We start from the raw sequence: 20,467 nt of genomic DNA on the forward strand, positions 1-20,467 counted from the left end.
CCCAGTAATTACAATATGTAACTACCAAAAGAAACAAGAAATTAACCTTGACCCTCAATAATTTCTACAGAGAAAAACTCCATACTACAGAGGAGATAGCAGAGGACAACAAACAAGCAAACATATCCAAACCTTCCAAAAAAAATGGAAATTGGTCACAAGCTCTTGAGGAGCTCAAATATGAGATGATGAATCAAATGAGAAAGATAGAAGAAATTTGGCAAAAAAAGTAGGAAATAGTTCAAAAAGAAAATCACAGTTTAAAAGACAGAATCTCCCACTTGGAAAAAGGAGCCCATAAATCAAATGAAATGATAGGCAAACTGAAGACCTACTGGAAGCCAAGAAAAACAGGATAGATCAAACCAAAAAGGAAAATCAAAAGATCATTGCTGAAAACCAGTCTTTAAAAACTAAATTTAGTCAAGTAAAAGCTAATGATCTCAATGCTAGATGCTTTCTCAGTAAAGATAGGAGTAAGGATATTTCTTTTCTTTAGTATTATTTGATTTGATTCTAGACAATACTAGCAATAGTGATAAGATAAGAGAAAAAAAAGGCTTAAAGATAAAGAGGAGAAAAAATTTAGCACTGCTGATGTCATAATGGTTCATTAAGAAAATCCTAGTGAATCAACAAAGAAATCAGTTGAGAAAATTTATACATTAAAATTAGACAACAAAATAAATCCAAATCAACTGGCAGCATTTTTATGCACTAATATAAAATCTATGAGGCAATGTAAAAAGGAATGTTCTATTCAAAAAACATGCAAAATATATAAGATACAAGGGAATAAATCTACTAAAGTACATTCAGCATGTGGCATAGATGTAATTGTAAAATATGACTTAAAGAAATAAAGAACAACTTAAATAATTGAAGAAAATTTCTGTGTTCACGACTGGGCCATGCTAACATAATAAAGATGACAATGCTACCAAAGTTAATTTACAATTAATTTTAATGAAGTGCTCTACCAATCAGACTGCTAAAAGGACATTTTACAGAATTAAATATAATAGAATTTGTAGCAACAAAAGATAGTTGCAGAAATAATGAAAATAGATGGAAATGAACAGGAAAAGCATTTCCATACCTCATCCTATTATAAAGCAAAAATCATCAAAATGACTTAGTATTGGTTAAAAAAATAAAAAAGCAGACCAATGGAATTGAATTGACAAAAAGGAACCAGAAATAATTGAACTCAGAAAACCAGTGTTTGATAAATTCAAAAACATAAGTTGACTAAAGGAAAGAAACATACTTGAGAAGAACTGCTAGAAAAACGGGAAAACAGTCTGTCAGAAATTAGGTATAAACCAAATCATCTTATACTGTATTCTACAATGAATTAAAAATATATACAAAACCTGAATATTAAAAGTCATGTCATAAAAATTTAGAAGAGAAGATGATTGTCATAAACATTCCACAGCTACTGCTAAGAGTTGAATTTGTTATCAAACCAGGAACAGAAGCAATTACTAAAGATAACATAGGTCATTTTGATTACATGAATCCAGCTTTTGCCTGAACAAAATTAATACAACTCGGATAAGAAGAGAAGTGGTTGTCTTGGGAAAATTAATAAAATATCTTTGGTAAGGTTCTAATATCCAAGATTATATATAGACAACAGATTTACATTTGTATATATACATATTTCAAATCCTTTGACTACTTATCTACTGAGAAATGGCTTTTAGTCTTTTTATACACAAATAGTTTGAGCAAGTAGCTCTCAAAAGAATTACAATCTAGTAATAACCATATGAAAGAATGCTCCAAATCTCTAATAATGAGAAATACAAACCAAAACTACACTGATATTTCAGTTCACACTTGTAAGTTGTACAAGATTTGAAAAGATGGGCATAGTCAATGTTGGAGGGGTTGTAGAAAGACAAGTACACTAAAAACCATACACATGAAGTGGTAGAGCTGTAAATTGATCCAGCCATTCTGGAAAGGAATTTGGAATTATGCAAATAAAGTGATTAAAATGTTCATTTCCTCTGAACCCAGAGATTTTTTTCTAAGGCATATACTCAAAAGTGGGGAAAGTCCTCATCTATGCTATATTTGTCATAGCAAAGGACTAGGGAATAGCTAAATACATTATGGTACATGAATGTAATAGAATATTACTATGCTATAAGAAATGATGACCATGATGAATTCAGAGGAGCATGGAAAGACTAATATGAACTGATGCAAAGTTAAGCAAGCAGAAGCAGGAAAACTACACATACAATGGCTACATCAATGTAAATGGAAAGAACAACAAAACAATACTGTGAAATTATAATGAACAAACTTGATCTCAAACGAGATAAAAGAAGATGTTCCTCAATCCCCCTGCATCTTTCGAGTAGAGGGCCCTATGTTCATGGAGCACTGCATATCAGGCTTTTTTGATATATTAGTTAGTTTTGTGAAAGTTTTTTCTTCCTCTTGTTCTTTTAAGGATGACTGGGAGGAAGGGTGTGGGTGGGTGGGTGGGGGGAAGATACAGTGGAAAATATAGGAGATAAGGGAGAAGTCCCAATTTACCCAGTAGAGCAAAAGGGACTGAAAAAGCCAAGAACTTTTTTTTTCTATAACCACTAGGAAGAGAGTGAAAAGGAAAAGCAGAATAAAGATGCTTATACTATTCTATGAGTTAGGTAGAGAAAAGGAGCTACAGGGTTCAGATTGTGGCTCCTCAGTTGAACAGAAAAGAATCCAGAGAAAAAGACTTCAAAAAACCTGCCTACTGTAGGTCCCCAGTGCTCAGTCCCTCCACCAGAAGATAGGGAGCAACACTACCTTCTGTTTTTTTGTTTTTTTTTTTCTAACATTTTTAAACCCATAACTTCTGTGTATTGGCTCCTAGATGGAAGAGTGGTAAGGGTGGGCAGTGGGGGTGAAGTGACTTGCCCAGGGTCACACAGCTGGGAAGTGTCTGATGAGGCCAGATTTGAACCTAGGACCTCCCGTCTCTAGGCCTGACTCTCAATCCACTGAGCTATCCAGCTGCCCCTCTACCTTCTGTTTTTGAATCCAGACAGTGTTAGAGTAGGTTCTTAAAGTCAGAGATTGCCTTTTTTCAAAGAGCAATTCATTTCTGAATCAAAGGAGACCTCATATGGTTATTATTTTGAGACTTTTTATTCAGGCTAGGCCCTTTGAGGGAGGGGTTTTGGACACCTCTTCCTCTGCCCCCCTTCCCTCTTCCATACAGCTGAAAAAGAAACCTGGTTGTCAGTTTATGAATTTTGATTTTGCTGAGCTGGCAGGTGCCCAACATTTGAAGAATTCCATATTGGAATCAAGTGACAAATCATTTACTTCATCACCCAAGTAAAAATGACATTAAAATCTTAGGGGTGGGACATATTTGAATAGATAGTGCTAAAATTATAATCTATTTTGCTCTGCTATAAAGCATATAGGTTCTAAATAGAAACTAAATAGACCAAGTTCACATTTAAATGGAAAATTTAACCTTGAAACCATGCAGATGTACTTTTAGGAATATTTTTATAAAGAGAGGTTTTGTTTTCCTCTTAATAATATACTCATCATATAGAGTTGAGAAGATATTTACCATGTCCAGGGATATTGAACAAATCTATCACTCTTACTGTAGGGGTAGAGATGGTTACCAGACTTGTCATTTCATTGATATAGGGAACTTCTGAATGAGGAGCCCCTCTGCTAGTGCAGGTTGGCACCTTATTTCCAGACTTGGAGAGTTATTTAGAACCCTGAAAGTTTAACTCACTTGTTCATGATCAAATAGCCAGCAGGTGTCAGGGGCAGACTTCTCAATTTTGAGACCAATTTTCTATTCACTGCTCAATGGCTGTTTCTTACTTTGCATTGCCATTTTGCTGTCAGTGAAGATCTCACCATAGCTTTACCAGCCTTTTAGTAATTGGGCCTTTTTCTACGTAGCCCTGATAGTGAAGTTTATTATTTTAAATTATCTTTGCCAATTTAAAGGCTGTGATGCATTTCCATATTTAATTTTAACTTGTGAGGAAGCATGGCATATTAAAAAGAACTTTCAAATTTAAGGTATTGAGGACTTGGTTTCAAACCTCAGCTCTCCTGCTTCCTACCTGAATGACCTTTGGCAATTCACATCTCCCAATGACTTTCATCTGGAAAATAAGAGGGTTGAATTAGATAACCTCTAAGATCACTTTAAACTTTCAATTTATGAGCTATGAATTTCTCTCATTACTTGAGAGTTTGAACAGTTTCACAGTTAGAATATTGTATAGAGTAAACATTTTCCTAGTTTTTTATTTTGGGAGCATTGCTTATTGCTATGCAAATATTTTTAATTTTTATTTGATGGAATAAATTTGTTTTGTTGCCTTTAATTCTTAATATTTGGATGTTTTAAGAATTTGCTTTATAGTTATGAAATTATATGAAATTATATATAATATCCTAGTATCTAAATTTTTAATGGATTTTTAATATTTAGATTATTGGCTCATAAATATATATATACATATATATATAATGAATTGTGGCCCTTATTCCCATTTCATCTTTTTTTAAAAAATTCAGTTTCTTTTCTGTAAAATGGTGACATTAATACTTGTATAGCTTATCTCACAAGGCTATTAAAAAGGAAGTACTTTTTGAATTGCAGTTTTGTTGTTCAGTTGGATCTTACTCTTCATGACCCTATTTGAGGTTTTCTTGGCAAAGATACTGCTGTGGCTTGCCATTGCCTCCTCCAGCTCATTTGACAGATGAGGAAACTGAGGATAACAGGGTTAAGTGACTTGCTCAAGGTCACACAGTTATTAAGTGGCTGAGGACAGATTTGATCTTGGGAAGACAGAGCCTTCCTGACTCCAGATCTGCCACTCCGTCCACTCTACCACCTAGCTGCCCAGTGCTATATAAAGATGAGCTGCTATTAGCCCATCTTGAGTAACCTATAACTTTTTAGGAGATTTCATCTTTTTTGTATTCAGTATTAAAAATATTTTCCTTAAAACCAGGGGGGTGGAAATATTACTGAGGTAATTTCAGTTGAGAAAGCAATAAGACAATGATAGTGGGTTGCATTCCTTATATTAGCATTCTTTAGATTTGTATGTATAAAATAATATTAAATAATTGTGTGTATGTGTAGAAGCAATGGAAAAACAAATATGCTGGAAATGAAAGCCAAATGCCACCAGATCGCTCTAAAATGACTATGAGAGACTTGATATATTACCTGCCGGACAGCAATCCAATGAAGTGAGTCTAATTACCTCTTTTTATATATTTTTTAAATTTGGTTTAGTGGTCTAAGTATTATCTCTAGAAATTTGTTATAAGGCTTCTCCAACTTATGGACTCAAATTCCTATACAACCGATAATGTCTTTATAGGATATTTAAGTTCTTTCACCTAGAAAGTTATAAAGGAAAAAGTTTTGGTAATTAACTTTTGTGGGGAGGCTAGCTAGTAATGCCCAGTTATTAAAGAAACAGTTATAGCAAATATTTTTCTCTTTGAGATTAAAAATGTTTGCCTGAGTATATTAACTACCATGTGCACTCTATAAAATCAAATTTGACAAAATTTTTGTATAACCAAAGACCTTGTTTCTTCTTATCTAAAGAAAGGGGTTATGGGTAAACCCCTTGGCTGTTGCAGATCTTTTCTTATCTATAAAATTGTTATTAATACATGGACCATGCATTTGATATAGTTATTGTGAGGAAAGCAGTTCATAAACCATAAACAGGCATATAAATATGCGCTATAACTTTATTTTAAAGTTTGAATCTGAAATAATGGATACATCACTAAAACTGGCCCTGGAATAATTAAATGCAATGATGCTTCAAAGAACAAATCCTCTAGGAACAAAGCTCTTTTTAACACAATTGCCCTCTGTGATATAATCTCAACTTGAAATTTCTTGCTATTGAGATGGGATGAGGATGTAGTGGAAAGAGAAACCATATTTTGGGGCACCAGAGAACTAAGTCTTTGGTCAGGAGGAGCACTCTAGGACAAGGACATATATAGCCAGCACATGACTGACTGGCACTGCATTGACAGAATTAGGAGTACTTACTGAGGAGGACAGAGAATTACAGCCTGCTTTGTAAGCAGGGAAAGAAATAACAGGAGGGTAAATCACTTTGGGCTTCCTGAGTCACATCCCTTTGCTTTCTACAGTTTTTCTATCTAATAATAAAGTGAAAAAGTATTTTCATTGGGACTCATTCTCTTTATTGACAAAAGTATTACTGTATCTTTTTTCATTGACTGATAGATTTGACAACTAACTTAAAAGTTTCTCTCTTAAATATCTGGTTTTTAAAGAAGAAATTAGAAGTAATATTTGTTTATTCAAATTTGCATTGTGTTATTGTTTAATAGATCTTCTTTGGAACAGGAAGCAAAAACTGAAAAATCTACGCCAGTGCAAACTAAAGAGTAAGCTTCTGTTTCTTAATTGTCAAAGCTTTTGTTATGCATACTTTTAAAAAGAATTACTTTAGTACCATTAAAGTCAACCATAGCTGATTGGATTCTGTTTAATAGAATCATTAACCAATGAAATAATTCAATTAAGTTCATATGGGAATACTATTTGTATGTTTTTCCATTTAAAATTTGCTGATACTCAAGCAAGGCTAAGTTTAACTTTAGTAAAACATGAGAATATTTTATAAATCACTTTTTTAGAAATATGTTATACATTTAATCTTTGTAGTAAAAGATGACCTTAGTCATAAAAATTTTTTTAAGTTCATACTACTCAGAAAATATTTCTCTAATCTAGTTAAACTATTTTTACTTTGTGTATATTTTAGGCAAGAAGAGAAAAATATTCCTGATGCTGAAGATGATGTTGAAGAAATGGAAGAAGAGAACAGTGATGGCCCTTTACTTGTTCCTCGTGTGAAAGTGGCAGAGGATGGCTCTATTATTCTGGATGAAGAAAGGTAAAGAAAAAGAAAAACTGATATTATTGGAATAGAAGAAATTAAGCTCTGTTAGTCAAATCATTATGTACCTGTGTCAATTAACCTCATTGTGTTCTAGCTATCTTATCTGTATGCTGTGTATTTGTATAAATATTATTGGTCTCAACTGGGATACACTTATGTATCATTTTGAGAGTTTTAACTGTACTTTTTTATATATGAAGATGACATGAGTAATTGGTCATTTTTTCCCCTTAGTTCTGTGGTGCTAGATTTATGCTGAGCTGTTCACGTTGTTTGGTCTTGTCAGTAGGCAGGCAGATTTGCGTGATTGGTTACTGCAGTGTCTATGGTTTACAGCTGTGGGACAGAATATTTCAATCTTTAATGGCTTTTAGGGAAGCTGAATTCATATACTTGACCTCATTGTTCATTATCTGGCCAGATGAGATGATTGATATTTCAAGAGATTCATTTTTAATAACCTTACACTTGAATGAGTGTACGCATTTTGATTTTTGTAGAGAATTTTATTCAGTTACCTAATTTTTTTTGTTGTAAGCTTAACAATAACTTTTAATTTTGGCATCTTGAAATTCATCTTTTTTTTGGTTATGGTGATACTTTGCCTTGCTGTAGTAAAAGAGAAGAAAAAAAAGCAATGTAAGATCATAATACTTTGCTAATTATTCATAGTGATATATGTTTGATAATATTGCTTTCTAAGAATTAGTAATTAAATGGATGCTGATAAATTTCAAAACTATAATTGAACATACAAATAAATTGACCAGAAAGGTCTTGTATTACACTGTTATCTTCCATTGTTATCTGGGTGGTGTTTCCTGTGTTACAGAATAGTAATAAATATATATTGAAGTGGTGATGGATTCTTTTTGACTGAATCCTGAAGTATTTTGCAGATTTTTCCTGTAGTTATGAGCTAATGTATCTCTTTTAACTATTTAAGTACAATCACTAAGTAGTAAGTGCCTCCTATGTTCCAGTAGATAGGCCCAAGATATTAAAATACAAAGTATGAAACTATCTACTTTTACATACTACTAATAGGGGAGACAGCTTGGTCATGTGTTAGATTTCACATAATAAGTATGAGACTAAATAAAAATTGCACTTAACTTTAAAGAAACATAAATACTATGTATATTATAATTTTATGCATGAATCTGTCATAGTAATTTATAAAAAAACCTAATTATTTTCAAGTATTATTACATATTCTTCACAACTTTCAAAATGCTTCTTTCTTTCAGTTTAACTGTAGAAGTTTTAAGGACAAAAGGCCCTTGTGTTGTTGAAGAAAATGATCCCATTTTTGAAAGAGGTTCCACAACTACGTATTCCAGCTTTAGGAAAAATTATTACTCTAAACCATGGTCTAATAAAGGTAATCATTGTTCAGTTTCAGTTGATGAATGTTTATTTGAAAACATTTTCATTGTGGTATTTAACCATATAAGCTATGATTATGAGAGTAATTAATAGGGTAAGGATAGGACTGCTAAATTTTGGAATTTTTTGATAATCAATTTGGTAAAATTACTGTTGTTTTTGAATCATTGTTTTATTTATGATGGCTTGTTTAACTTCTTCACATAAGTTCAACTCCCTAATTTAAATTTTAGGTTAGAAATATCCCATTTTCCATTTCACTCCTGTTTATTATTGCAGACTAGGATAGCTTAAAATAAGTTTCAGGCACTAATGTATTAATTTTTCATTAATATACTGTTAGAGTCCTAGAAAGTTACATAGTATGGATCTCTGACTAATTAATAAATAATAAATTAATAATATTTTAAAAGGAAAATATGTTGGAGGAAAGTTACTCAGAAGTAAGTAATTTCAGTGTAGATATAAAACTAGGATATTTTTTCCTGAGTTATACATGTATTATCATGGAAAACATATTTCAGTATTCATTTTTATAAGTGAATAATCTTATAAAACCCAAAACCCAAACTATATACCCAAATAAACAAGTGATAAATCATATGTTTTCATCTGTATTTCTACTACAGCAGTTTTTTCTCTGGAAGCAGATAACATTCTTTTTCATGTTAGAGTATTTTTTTAAGCAAGATATAATTCTTATACTTTTAGAGGTATTTTTCCAGACTTTTCTAAATTAAGCTGGGTTTTAACTAACAAAATATAATTTAGTTAATTCTTTAAAAAAAGATTTAAATTTTAAACATTTACCTTCCATCCTAGAATCAATACTATATATTGGTTTCAAGGTAGAAGAGTGGTAAGGGCTAGGCAATGGGGTTTAAGGGACTTGCCCAGGGTCACACAACTAGGAAGTGTCTGAGGACAGATTTGAACCTAGCACCTCCCTAACTCTAGGCCTGGTTCTCAATCTACTGAGCTACCCAGTTGCCTCCTAATTCTTTACTTACTATTAACTACTTAATACTCTCTCCCCTCCCACCCTCCTGCTCACTCTTACTCCTTTATTTAAGTTCAACTTTATTTTATTTTCAGGCCAATATGCTTTCCCTCTTTCTTCCCCTTCCTTGACTCCCATTTAGAAAGCAAGGAAGTTTACTATTTGTTTTGTTACTTAAAAAAAACAACTCTTATCTTCTCTTAGAATTGATACTAAGTATCAGTTCCAGGGCAGAAGAACAGTAAGGGCTAAGCAATTGGGGTTAAATGACTTGTCCAGAGTCCCACAGCTAGAAAGTGGGCTAGATTTAAACCCAGGACCTCCCATCTTTAGGCCTAGTTCTCAATCAATTGAGCCACCTAGCTGCACTTCCTCCCTGTTTTTTATAAAATACATTTTGTGGTTGTTATATAACATGTGGTAGACCATGTTAAATTCTCTCCATTCAATTCAGCAAATACTATGTACTTGTGTTCTTATTGTGTACCAGACATGGTTAGGTGCTAGGAAGACAAAGGTAAAAACAAAACTATTCACATAGAAGTGGATAAACAAACATACATACATACATATATATATATATATATATATATATATATAATGTTGATCTTGTACTGGCCATTGTGCTAATCACTTTTTACTAGTATTATCTAGTTGGATAATAGAATTATAGATTTTGGGATGGGAGAGACCTAGCAGGCATTGAGTTCAGCACTTTTACTTTACAGATGAGAAAACTAAAGCCAACAGTTAAGTGACTTACTTAGGATTATACAGGTATTAAGTGTCTGATATAGAATTTGAACCCAAATCTTCTTGACTTCAAATCCAATGCTCTTTCCACTACAGCAAACACAGATGAGTAGATTAAAAAATATATGTGTATATGTAAAGTATATTCAAAGTAAAAAAAATTTTTGGAAGGGAAAAGACATAAATCAGCTGGGTAATCAGAGAAAGTCTTGTAAAGGGGAAGCCATTTAAACTGAAATGAAAGAAATCTTAGATTTAAGGAAGAAGAGTATTCTAGGCATAATATCCACTTAGGCAAAGATCCTGAGGCAAGAGACAGAGTGTTGTATATGGAGAACATAGGATATTCTGACTGGAGCATAATGTGAGTGGGAATGACATAGACCAATGCTTCAGAAGTATCAGTTTGGCATCTTATATGGAAATTAGTTTGGAAAGGTGTGAGACTGGAGGCAGGGGGACCAGATAAGAGTGATTGTGGGTGAGTAAGGGTAGAAATGATGGAGGCCTGCATTTTAGTTGGGAATAGAAATGTTGTGGAAGAAAAATTGAGGAAATTGGCAAATTGGCTGTGGTGAAGTAAGGAGGGGAGGGGGATAAAGTGTTAAGGACTCCGAGATTGAGAACTTGGATAACTGGAAGAATAGGAAGATGAGTTCCATTTTGGATATATTGAGTTGGAGATGCATATGGGTCTCTGAGGTGATGATGTCAAGGAAGCATTTGGTGTTTTAGGACTAGAATTCAGGAGAGAACAAGGATAGGATATATAGAGAGTGAGTGTCATCTTCATAAAGATAAAAATTTAACATGGGAGCTGATTACATTACCAAGGCACATGATTTAAAAAGAGAAGAGAAGAGGTCCCAGATTGGAGTCTAGCTTTATAACCACACATAGGATGGGACATCATGATGATCCATTCAAGGAGAAAAAGGAGTGATTAAGTCCGATTAGACTGAACCAGAAGAGAATAATGGTACAGAATCCCAAAACCTTTTGCTTTTCTAATCATGTGTATATTTGATACTTTTCAATATAAGCTTTTATTGATTTTTTTTTACATCTCCAAAATTTCCCCTAGTTTCCCTTCCATCTCCTGAAAGTCATTGCATATAACAAATGTTTGAAAATAAGAGAACAAAAGTCAGCAAAACTGATCAGTACACCAAAAGTCAGAAAATATGTGCTATGTATCACATTTGTAGTCTTCCCACCTCTGCATAGAGATGGAATGGAGATGTCTTTGCATATCTTTTCTTTCAAGCCAGTTTTGTTGGTAATTTAGCAGCTTTCACTGGGGTGGGATTCTTAACATTTACATTGTTGTAATCTTTGTATATATTATTATCTTGTCTCACCTTACTTCACTTTACATCAGTTAATATAGATCTTTTTATGTTTTTTTCTTCATTCATCACATTTGTCATTTATTGTAGCACAGTAATGTTCTATTATATTATTGCACTATAGGTTAGCCATTTCCTAATCTATGGGCGTCTATTTTGTTTCCAATTCTTTGCTCTCACTGTTGCTATAAATAATTTGGTATATATGGAAGCTTTCTTATCACTGGTTTCCTTGAGATAAAAATCTGTTAATGGAATCTCTATGTCTAAGAGTAGGGACGTTTTAGTCACTTTATTTGCATAATTCCAAATTGCCTCCCAAATGATTGTACTGATTCAAAGCTTCAACAATGCTTTATCTTCCTATATAGTCCTCTCCTTCACTGACTATTTCCCATCATTGCCAAATTGTAGTATGTGAGGTGAAACCTCAAGTTTTTTGATTTGCATTTCTCTTAGTGATTTTACATGATTGTTAATAGTTTGCAATTCTTTTACAATTTTGTTTTTATTCCTTGAGTACTTATCTATTAGGAATTTCTTTTGGACTTCTATAGATATTAATTAATTGTTTATATATCATGAATGCCAAATCCTTATCAGAAAAATTCTGTAAAAAGTTTTCCCCCTTATAGGTATATTAGTTTTGTTTGTGCAGAAGCTTTTAAGTTTCTTTTGTCAAAGTTTTCTCTTTTTTGTAATTTCCTCTATCCCTTACTTGGTTAATAATATATGTCCTGTGAGGGTTATATAATCTGCTTTTCTGCTACTTTTTCTCATAGTATGATCTTTAACATAAGGCTGTATATCCATTTAGAATGTATTGTGGAATATCGTGTAAGGTATTGATATAAGACCTGTTTCTGCCTGCTTTCTGTTTTGTTTTTTTTTTAGCAATTTTTATCACTTAGAGTTTCTTTAAATAATTTATTTTTCAGTTTATCTAACATTCATTTGCTAAGTGCTTTTGTTTCTGGTTCTCCTTTCCCTAATCTATTAAATCTTTTATTTTTTTTGGTAAGTTGGTCCCTAGATATTTCATGCATTTAATAGTTATTTGGAATGGGATTTCCTGTCCTATTGTTGTCTCTTGGACTTTTTTTTATCATTATATAGAGATGCTATTTATCATGGAGCTTGCAACCTTGCTAACCTATACGTTGTTTTATTCCTTAAGATTTTCTAAGTAAACCATCATATCATTAGCAAATAGTTTTACTTCCTCATTGCCTACTCCTTCCTTACTCCTTTAATTTCTTTCTCTTCTCTTACTGCTCGTTAGGATTTCCAGAGCTATTTAAAATAATAGGGGCAGAGTGTGCATCCTTGCTTCACTCCTGTATTTTTTGAGAATGGTTCTAATCTGTCCCCATGTTATGATTGGTTGTGGTTTGAGACTTTTAAAAAAACCCTTACCTTTTGTCTTACAATTGACACCAAATACTGGTTAGTGGTGAAGGATAAGCAAGTGAGGTTAAGTGCCTTGCCCAGGGCCACACAGCTAAAAACATGTCTGAGGCCAAATTTGAACTCAAGACCTCTCATCATCTTTATGCTTGACTCTCAATCCATTGCACTACCTAGCTTCTCCCTATAGACATTATTTCTTACATTACATTAAATTCCTTTTATGTATCATAGTTTGTGTATGGGATATATGAGTTGACCAGAGAGGACCAGCACTTTTGTTGTGAGGGCTTGTCAAGCCCTTTTCAGGGCTGCTCATCCACTTTTGGTGTCTACCTTTCATCCAATTTTGACCTGCGGTTCCAAGAAGTATTATAATGCTCAGTGGCCAAACCCCAGTAAAAACCATCTTGACAGATGAGCTAAACCAGATTAAGGGTAACCAACAGGCCCCAAACCCAGTAATGAGTTGGGGGGGATATCTACCCCAAGCAGGTGTATAGTTCCTCTGGTGGAATGGGTGGATGAGAACAGTTTATTTCAATGGCCATGAAGGCAACTGAAGCAGGTGTTCTGGAGTACTAAGAGTTTAGTCATACAGGAAGATGCCAAGGACATCCACTGTATCCTGGGTCATCACTAGTTGTCTTAAATTTTGTTGTGCTACTGAACTTGAATGTCTTTGGAAGAGAGAGTGTGAGGCTGAAGACTTGGTGCAACTCTGACTCACTTAAATCCAATTCATGATCAAATCAAAATATTACTCTGTGATATCATTAGTCTTCAAAACAAAGGACTAACAATAACCACAGTTTGATAGTCATTTCTCCCTTTCCCCATGATAGGTATTTGCTTTCTGTGACAAAAAAGTACTGGTATAAATATTTTGGTGAAGATGAGATTTTTTTACCCCTTTAGGTAATATACTCATTATTAGATTTTTGGATTAAATGTTATTTTTCATACTATATTCCCAAATTGCTACCCAGAATTATTGACCCACTTAACAGGATTTGGAAATTTCTTATTGTGATTGTTGAAACTTCCCCCCCCCCCCCCCCCCAGTTATTGGCTCTTTGGGGCAACTAGGTGGCTTAGTAGACAGAATGCTAGGCCTGGAGTCAGGAAAAACTGGGTTCAAATGTGACCTCATTTAACCTCATCACTTAACCTCATTGCTTAGCCCTTTCCCTTTTGGCTTAGAGTTGTTAGTAAGACAGAAAGTAAAGGTTTATTTTAAAAAAATAGTAATAATAATAGATTCTAAATACCATTTGTCTACACATCAGTTGGAAAAATGACTTTTTACTCTGATAAATTTGTGTCAGTACCTTATAAATTTTGTGTTAGATAACTATCACATTTATGCTGAGGTTTTCTCCCTCCTTCCCCACTTTGTTTCTAGGAAAATTTTTGGGAAATTTCTTTTTGTACAAAAAACTTTATTTTTTTTTTTGTTATTAATCATTCATCAAATTTATCTCATAATTTTTCCAAGTCACAGCCTACTAAGAATATATCCCTTCTCATAAAACATGTCAATATCCATTGTCTTCTAATTTAAAAAATATTTCTATCACTTGTCTATTTGTAATTGTTGTGAAAATTTTGCTTTGTCTAGGTCACAAAACTCTGGGTAGATTTTATTTAACAAAATTTAGAGGGACAAATGTTAGACTGTTATGTGCACCAGGCACTTTACTAAGTCCTGGGGATACCAAAAGAAAGCAGAAGATAGTCCCTGGTTATAGCTTACTTGGGGAGATTATAGACTTATTTTCTTTTTCTTTTATTTAAAAAATTAAATTTACCCCAATTACAAGTAAACATAAACAATTTCCAATATTTTTAAAAGAATATTGAGTCTTGAATTTTCTTGCTCTTCCCTACCCACTAAGTACCCTCTTGAGAGAGTAAGCAATCTTTTGTAAATTTCACATGTTCAGTCATGTAGAACATTTTCCTATATTAATCCTTTTGTGGAAAATAGGAAGAAAGAAAGTGAAAAAAGTTTGCTTTGGTCTGGATTAAGACTTTGTCAGTTCTTTTTCTCTGGTAGCAATGCCATTTTTTATCCTGAGTCCTTTGGGATCCTTTTGTATCATTGTATTGCTAAGAATAGCAAAATTATCCACAGTTGTTCATTGTACATTCTTGTCAATGTGTACAATGTTCTCCTAATTCTGTTCGTTTCACTCTGCTTTAGTTCCTGTAAGTCTTTACAAGTTCTTCCGAGTTTCTTCTACTTGTCATTTTTAATAGCACAATAATATTCCATTATAATCATATACTATAACTTACTCAGCCATTCCTCAATTGATGGGTATCCCCTTGCTATCTAATTCTTTTTCCTCATAAAAAGAGCTGCTTTAAATATCTTTGTACATATTGGTTCACCCCCCCTTTTTTTTAATATCTGAGTTATGAATCTAATAATAGTATTTCTGGGGAAAGGATTTGTGCTGTTTTATATTCCTTTTGACCTAAGCCCCAATTATTCTCTAAAATGATTGAATCAATTCACAAATCCCCCCAAAGTGCATTAGTCTCTTAATTTTCCCATATCCTCTCCAAGTTTTGTCATTTTCTTTTTTTGTTGTAATAGCCAATCTGATAGGTGTGAGGTGGTATTTCAGAGTTGTTTTAATTTGCATTTCTCTAATTAATGGTTATTTATAAGCACTTTTTTGCATGCCTCTTGAGAACTGTAGTTGCTTTGTCGGAGAATTGACCATTTGTCAATTGGGGAATGACTTGTTTTCTTACATAGTCAACTCATTTCTCTGTGTATTTGAGAAACGAGACTTTTATTAGAGAGACTTGAAAACAAATTTTTTTTGTATCATTATGATTGCGACTCTCCATCCAGTTTGCCCCTATTTTAGTTTCTAACCACCACACTCCCAATTGGTCCTTTTTTTTTTATCAGCCCCACCCCCTTTTCTTATCAAGCCCTTCTACTTTCTTAAAAGTTAAGATAGATTTCTATACTCTATTGATTGTATATCTTCTTCTCTCATTGAGCCAATTCCAATTAGAGTAAAGCTCCGAACATAGGTAACATTCGTTTTGTATCATGCCACGGTCAACATCCAACCAGGGCAACTGACAGGTTGCTCCAAACAAACATGGCAATGTTAATCCTATATTACTCCCTCCATCGTTAAAACTTTTTCATTTCTCTATTGTAAGAGGTAATTTATCCTATTTTATTTTTCCTTTCCCCCTCATCCCAATACATTCTTCTTTCTGATTCCTTAATATTATTTTTTTTCCCATATCTTCTTACCATGTTCAACTCACACCCTTGCCCTGCATATATAATATCCTTCTTTCACTGCTCTAATAATGACAGAGTCTTTTGGTGTTATAAGAATCACCTCCCCATGTAGCAGTGTACACAATTTAACCTTATTGAATGTTTTTTGATTTCTCTTTCCTGTTTACCTTTTTATGATTCTCTTTAGTCTTGCATTTGAGAATCATATTTTCATTCAGCTCTGGTTTTTTCATCAGGAATGTTTGATATATATCATATTCTAGGCCCTCTGATCCTTTAATGTAGAAGTTGCTAAATTTTGTGTTACAGTGACTATGGCTCCATGATATTTGAATTTTTTTTTCTTGCAATATTTTCTCCTTGAGTTTTGGAATTTGACCATAATATTTCTGGGAGTTATTGGGATCTCCTTCAAGAGGCGATTGGTGAATTTGTTCAGTTTCTTATTTTGCTGTCTGGTTCTAGAATGGGTAGTTTTCCTTAATAATTGCTTGAAAGATAATGTTCAAGCTCTTTTTTTTTTTTATCTTGGCTTTCAGGTAGACCAGTAATTCTTAGATTATCTCTCCTGGATTTATTTTCTAGATCAGTTGTTTTTCCAGTGAGAGATATTTCACATTTTCTTTTTCTTTTTTTAGTCTTTTGACTTTAATTGTTTCTTAATGTCTCATGGAGTCATTAGTTTACATTTGCTCAATTCTAATTTTTAAGCCATGATTTTCATGAGCTAGCTTTTGTACCTTCTTTTCTATTTGGCCAATTCTTTGTAAAAGAGTTCTTTTCCTCAGTGAATTTGTGTGTCTCTTTTTTCTATATGGCCTCTTCTATCTTTTAAGAAGTTCTCGTCACTGCATTTTTGTATATCTTTTTCCATTTGACAATTCTGATTTTTCTTCTCTTCATTAGATTTTTGTGTCTCTTTTTCCAATTGGCCTATTTTGTTTTTTTTAAGGTATTAATTTCTTCAGTATTTTTTTATGTCTCTATAACCAAGCTGTTGATTTTTTTCCCCCATGATTTTCCTATATCACTCTCATTTCCTTTCCCATTTTTTTTAATCATTCGATTTTTAAAAAATCTTTTTTGAGTTCCTCCATTGATTCTTTTTGGACTTTAGAGCAATTTATATTATTCTTTGAGGTTTAGATATAGCGATATTGAATTTGTTGTCTTCTGAGTTTGTTTTGGTCTTCTCTGTCACCAAAATAATTTTCTTTATCAAGTTTTTTTTCTGTTGTTTGCTCATTTTCCAGCCTTTTTCTTTTCTCTTAATTTTAAAAACTGTTAAAAATGAGGCTCTGTAAATTGGTGATGGGAGCACTTTCCCATGCTTCAGGTTCTTTGTGCAGCTGCCTTTAAAGCTGACTCTAGGAATCTATATGTTTTCAGTTCTTCCAAGGCGGTATGATGAAAGGAAAATGTGTTTAATACTCTACTGGGCCGTGCCCTAGTCTGTGAGTAATCATAAGTACTCTTTTACTTGTTGGAACTATGACAAAGGTCATTTGTTCCCCTGTGGCCACAAGTGCTGGTGTGTGCTGGTGTTCCTCTTCACCTTTAAACTTCACCCAGGTCTGCTACCTGGTTCTTTGTATGGGAAATGTGACAAGAGTCTTGGTCCCACTGCCACCAAAGGGACTCCTGCAATCTCCTTTTCAGCAATTGTTTTATCCCTCTTACCATCTGGCTGGGAGCTCTGCAAGCCTTTTCTGCTGCTTCAGCTGCACCCAGGGCCCGTTAACACCAGAGGTCCTGCTTTGGCACTGCTTTGGACTCCCACCTCCACCTTAGTACACTAGATCCTTCATGTTGGCCTTCTAAGTCGTTTTGGGCTGAAAAATTACTTCACCCTGTATTTTTGTGGGCTTTGCTGCTCAAGAATTCATTCAGAAGTGTTACAGTTTTTTTGGAGGGTAATTTGGTAGAGGTCAGATGGGTTAGTATATATGTTCTCTGCCATCTTGGTTCTGCCCCCACTCCCTCTTATTATTTTCAATATGTTTTACTAATCTCTCTTTTTAAACCCTTACTGTCTGTCTTAGAATCAATACTAAGTATCAGTTCAAAGTCAGAAGAATGGTAAGGGCTAAGCAATTGAGGTTAAGTGACTTGTCCAGGGTCACAAAGTTAGGAAGGATCTGTGGCCATAGTTGAACTCGGATCTTCTCATCTTCAGGCTTAACTCTCTCCTATGAAACATCTACCTGCTTCTCATTGATCTCTTTAAAAACCTAATACAAGCTAGTTTTGAGAATTACTTCCTTATGGTATAATTTTTAATTCGAGAATGATTGAAGGATTTACCCAGATCTTGTTTTTGTCTCTAATTCTTCATTAATCCCACAACTACTGTAGTTCACACTTTTCACTTGCACCTACTCCTGCTTAGTCTTACTATTTTCTGTCTCTTTCACATTGCTGCTCAAGTATTTCTGAAGTAGAAGTATGACCATATCAATGCTTTGCTTAGGAAGCTTCAGTGGCTCCCAATTAATTTCCTCTAGAGTTAGAGAAAATATTGTCATATAAAGTCCTTTATAACCTATCTCTAACCAGTGTTTTGTGACTGACTTCTAATTACTCCCCCTTATGTCCTCTGTTTACTAGCTACTTTGGCTTACTTTTTTTTTTCTTCCATAAGATAATTCAACCCTAATCTTTTGCTTTACACAGGCTAAAGCCACTGCCTGGAATGCTCTCTCTTCTTACCTTTTAGAATCTCTGTTTTGATTTAAGATTTTTGTCCGAGTATCTATGACCTACAGGAATCTTTCTTTAAGGCAGAAATTTTTTTGTTTTTGTTTTTTGTTTTAAATCTATATATATTGACACCTAGTGCAATGCCTTGCATTTACTAAGTGCTTCTTTGATTTTATTATCTTTAATTTTTATTATATTGACTTTGTTTAACTAATGAATTGTTTAGCTCTTCCTTTATTTCTATAAAAATTATCTTGTAGTTGACTTTTTATTAAGTCTTGCATATTTCTTGGTAGGGTACTGTCTTAAGTTGTATTTAAACTAATTCTAGCGTAGTAACGACATGTTGGGAATCTTAACATTTCTCTATAATTAGAAATATTCTATGAAAATGATGTATGCCTGCATAAGATTTTTTTATTTTATATCAGCTACTTCCTATGATAAATAATATTACAGATTTGAAACAGATAGCATCCAACAAAACATTATATAAATTTATAAATATATTAATATTGTATACACATTTATTATCTACAACTTTACTACTTTCAAATATTGAAGTTAATTTGTAATTTTTTCTGAAACTTTGTTTTAACAGAAACAGACATGTTCTTTTTAGCCATCAGCATGGTAGGAACTGACTTTTCCATGATTGGCCAACTCTTTCCTCACAGAGCAAGAATAGAAATTAAGGTAAAACAAATGTAAGCTGTGGGATATCAGGAAAGGGGCCAGGAAGTACTTAGCATGTCTTCCTTTTAACCTTTTTTTCTGTTTTTTTGTCGTTTCATTTCATTCCTTTCTTTTATATTTGCTCTTTGTTACATAAAAAGTATGTTTCTCAACCTTTAAAATAGATATTATAACATTTATAAAGCATTATTATATAATAATATACTATCTGGAATTAAGATGGCACTTTAAATTTTACCACTTGATTGTCACAATAGCCTTGTGAGCTAAGTACTACAAGTTACTATTTCTTCTTTTTTACATGTAAGACAATTAGAACTCAGAGAGGCTAAATGACTTGCCTGTGGTAGCACAGCAAGCGACAGGCAGTATGGAAAGCTAAGTTTCTTCATTCCTTGTCTCCTACTGTTTTCATTATTCTGCACTCTTGTTCAACATAAATTTTATATTTATGTTTTGCATTAGAAGTGCATAGTTTCTAGTCTACATAGACTTTTTCCATCAAAATTTTGTGGCCTGACTGCCGTTTTGGCCACCTCTACTGTTTTCTTTTACCCAGCGTCATTGAGGCCAACCATGGCATCACTTCCAATTTTGGAGAATAGAGCTAGTGCTCTCGTATCTGCTGTCACATACAATTCCTGTAAAGTCAGGGTAGGATGGCATTGACGTGATATTTGGAGTAATTTAAAAAAGATTTTAGCCTTTTACATTCACTCTTTGGATATACCTGCACAAGAGGAAAGGGCTTTGAGGTCACTTGTTTGTGGTATGCCTACATTTACAGTAAGTGTTGGGAATGATTAATATTACATTGAGTTCTCTCAGAAGCCCCACTATAGCATGAGCAAGGCATTTAAGACTTCATTAATTAATTCACTTAGCAAGTATTTCTGACTTTCCTATTTTTTCCCTTATTTTT

At 33.4% G+C, this 20,467-nt stretch overlaps 1 protein-coding gene across 1 annotated transcript in view; it reads left to right on the top strand.

The window, feature by feature from the left end:
* BDP1 (B double prime 1, subunit of RNA polymerase III transcription initiation factor IIIB) overlaps window positions 1-20,467 on the top strand; it is a 107,188-nt gene that overhangs the window by 14,978 nt on the left and 71,743 nt on the right. The window contains exons 3-7 of the mRNA XM_044680712.1: window positions 5,150-5,259; window positions 6,397-6,453; window positions 6,834-6,965; window positions 8,222-8,355; window positions 19,451-19,545. Of these exons, the coding sequence (XP_044536647.1) occupies window positions 5,150-5,259; window positions 6,397-6,453; window positions 6,834-6,965; window positions 8,222-8,355; window positions 19,451-19,545 (528 nt within the window). The remainder of the gene's footprint in view (window positions 1-5,149; window positions 5,260-6,396; window positions 6,454-6,833; window positions 6,966-8,221; window positions 8,356-19,450; window positions 19,546-20,467) is intronic.

The sequence above is a fragment of the Gracilinanus agilis genome, chromosome 1 (assembly GCF_016433145.1).
Source record: "Gracilinanus agilis isolate LMUSP501 chromosome 1, AgileGrace, whole genome shotgun sequence".
Lineage (NCBI taxonomy): Eukaryota > Metazoa > Chordata > Mammalia > Didelphimorphia > Didelphidae > Gracilinanus > Gracilinanus agilis.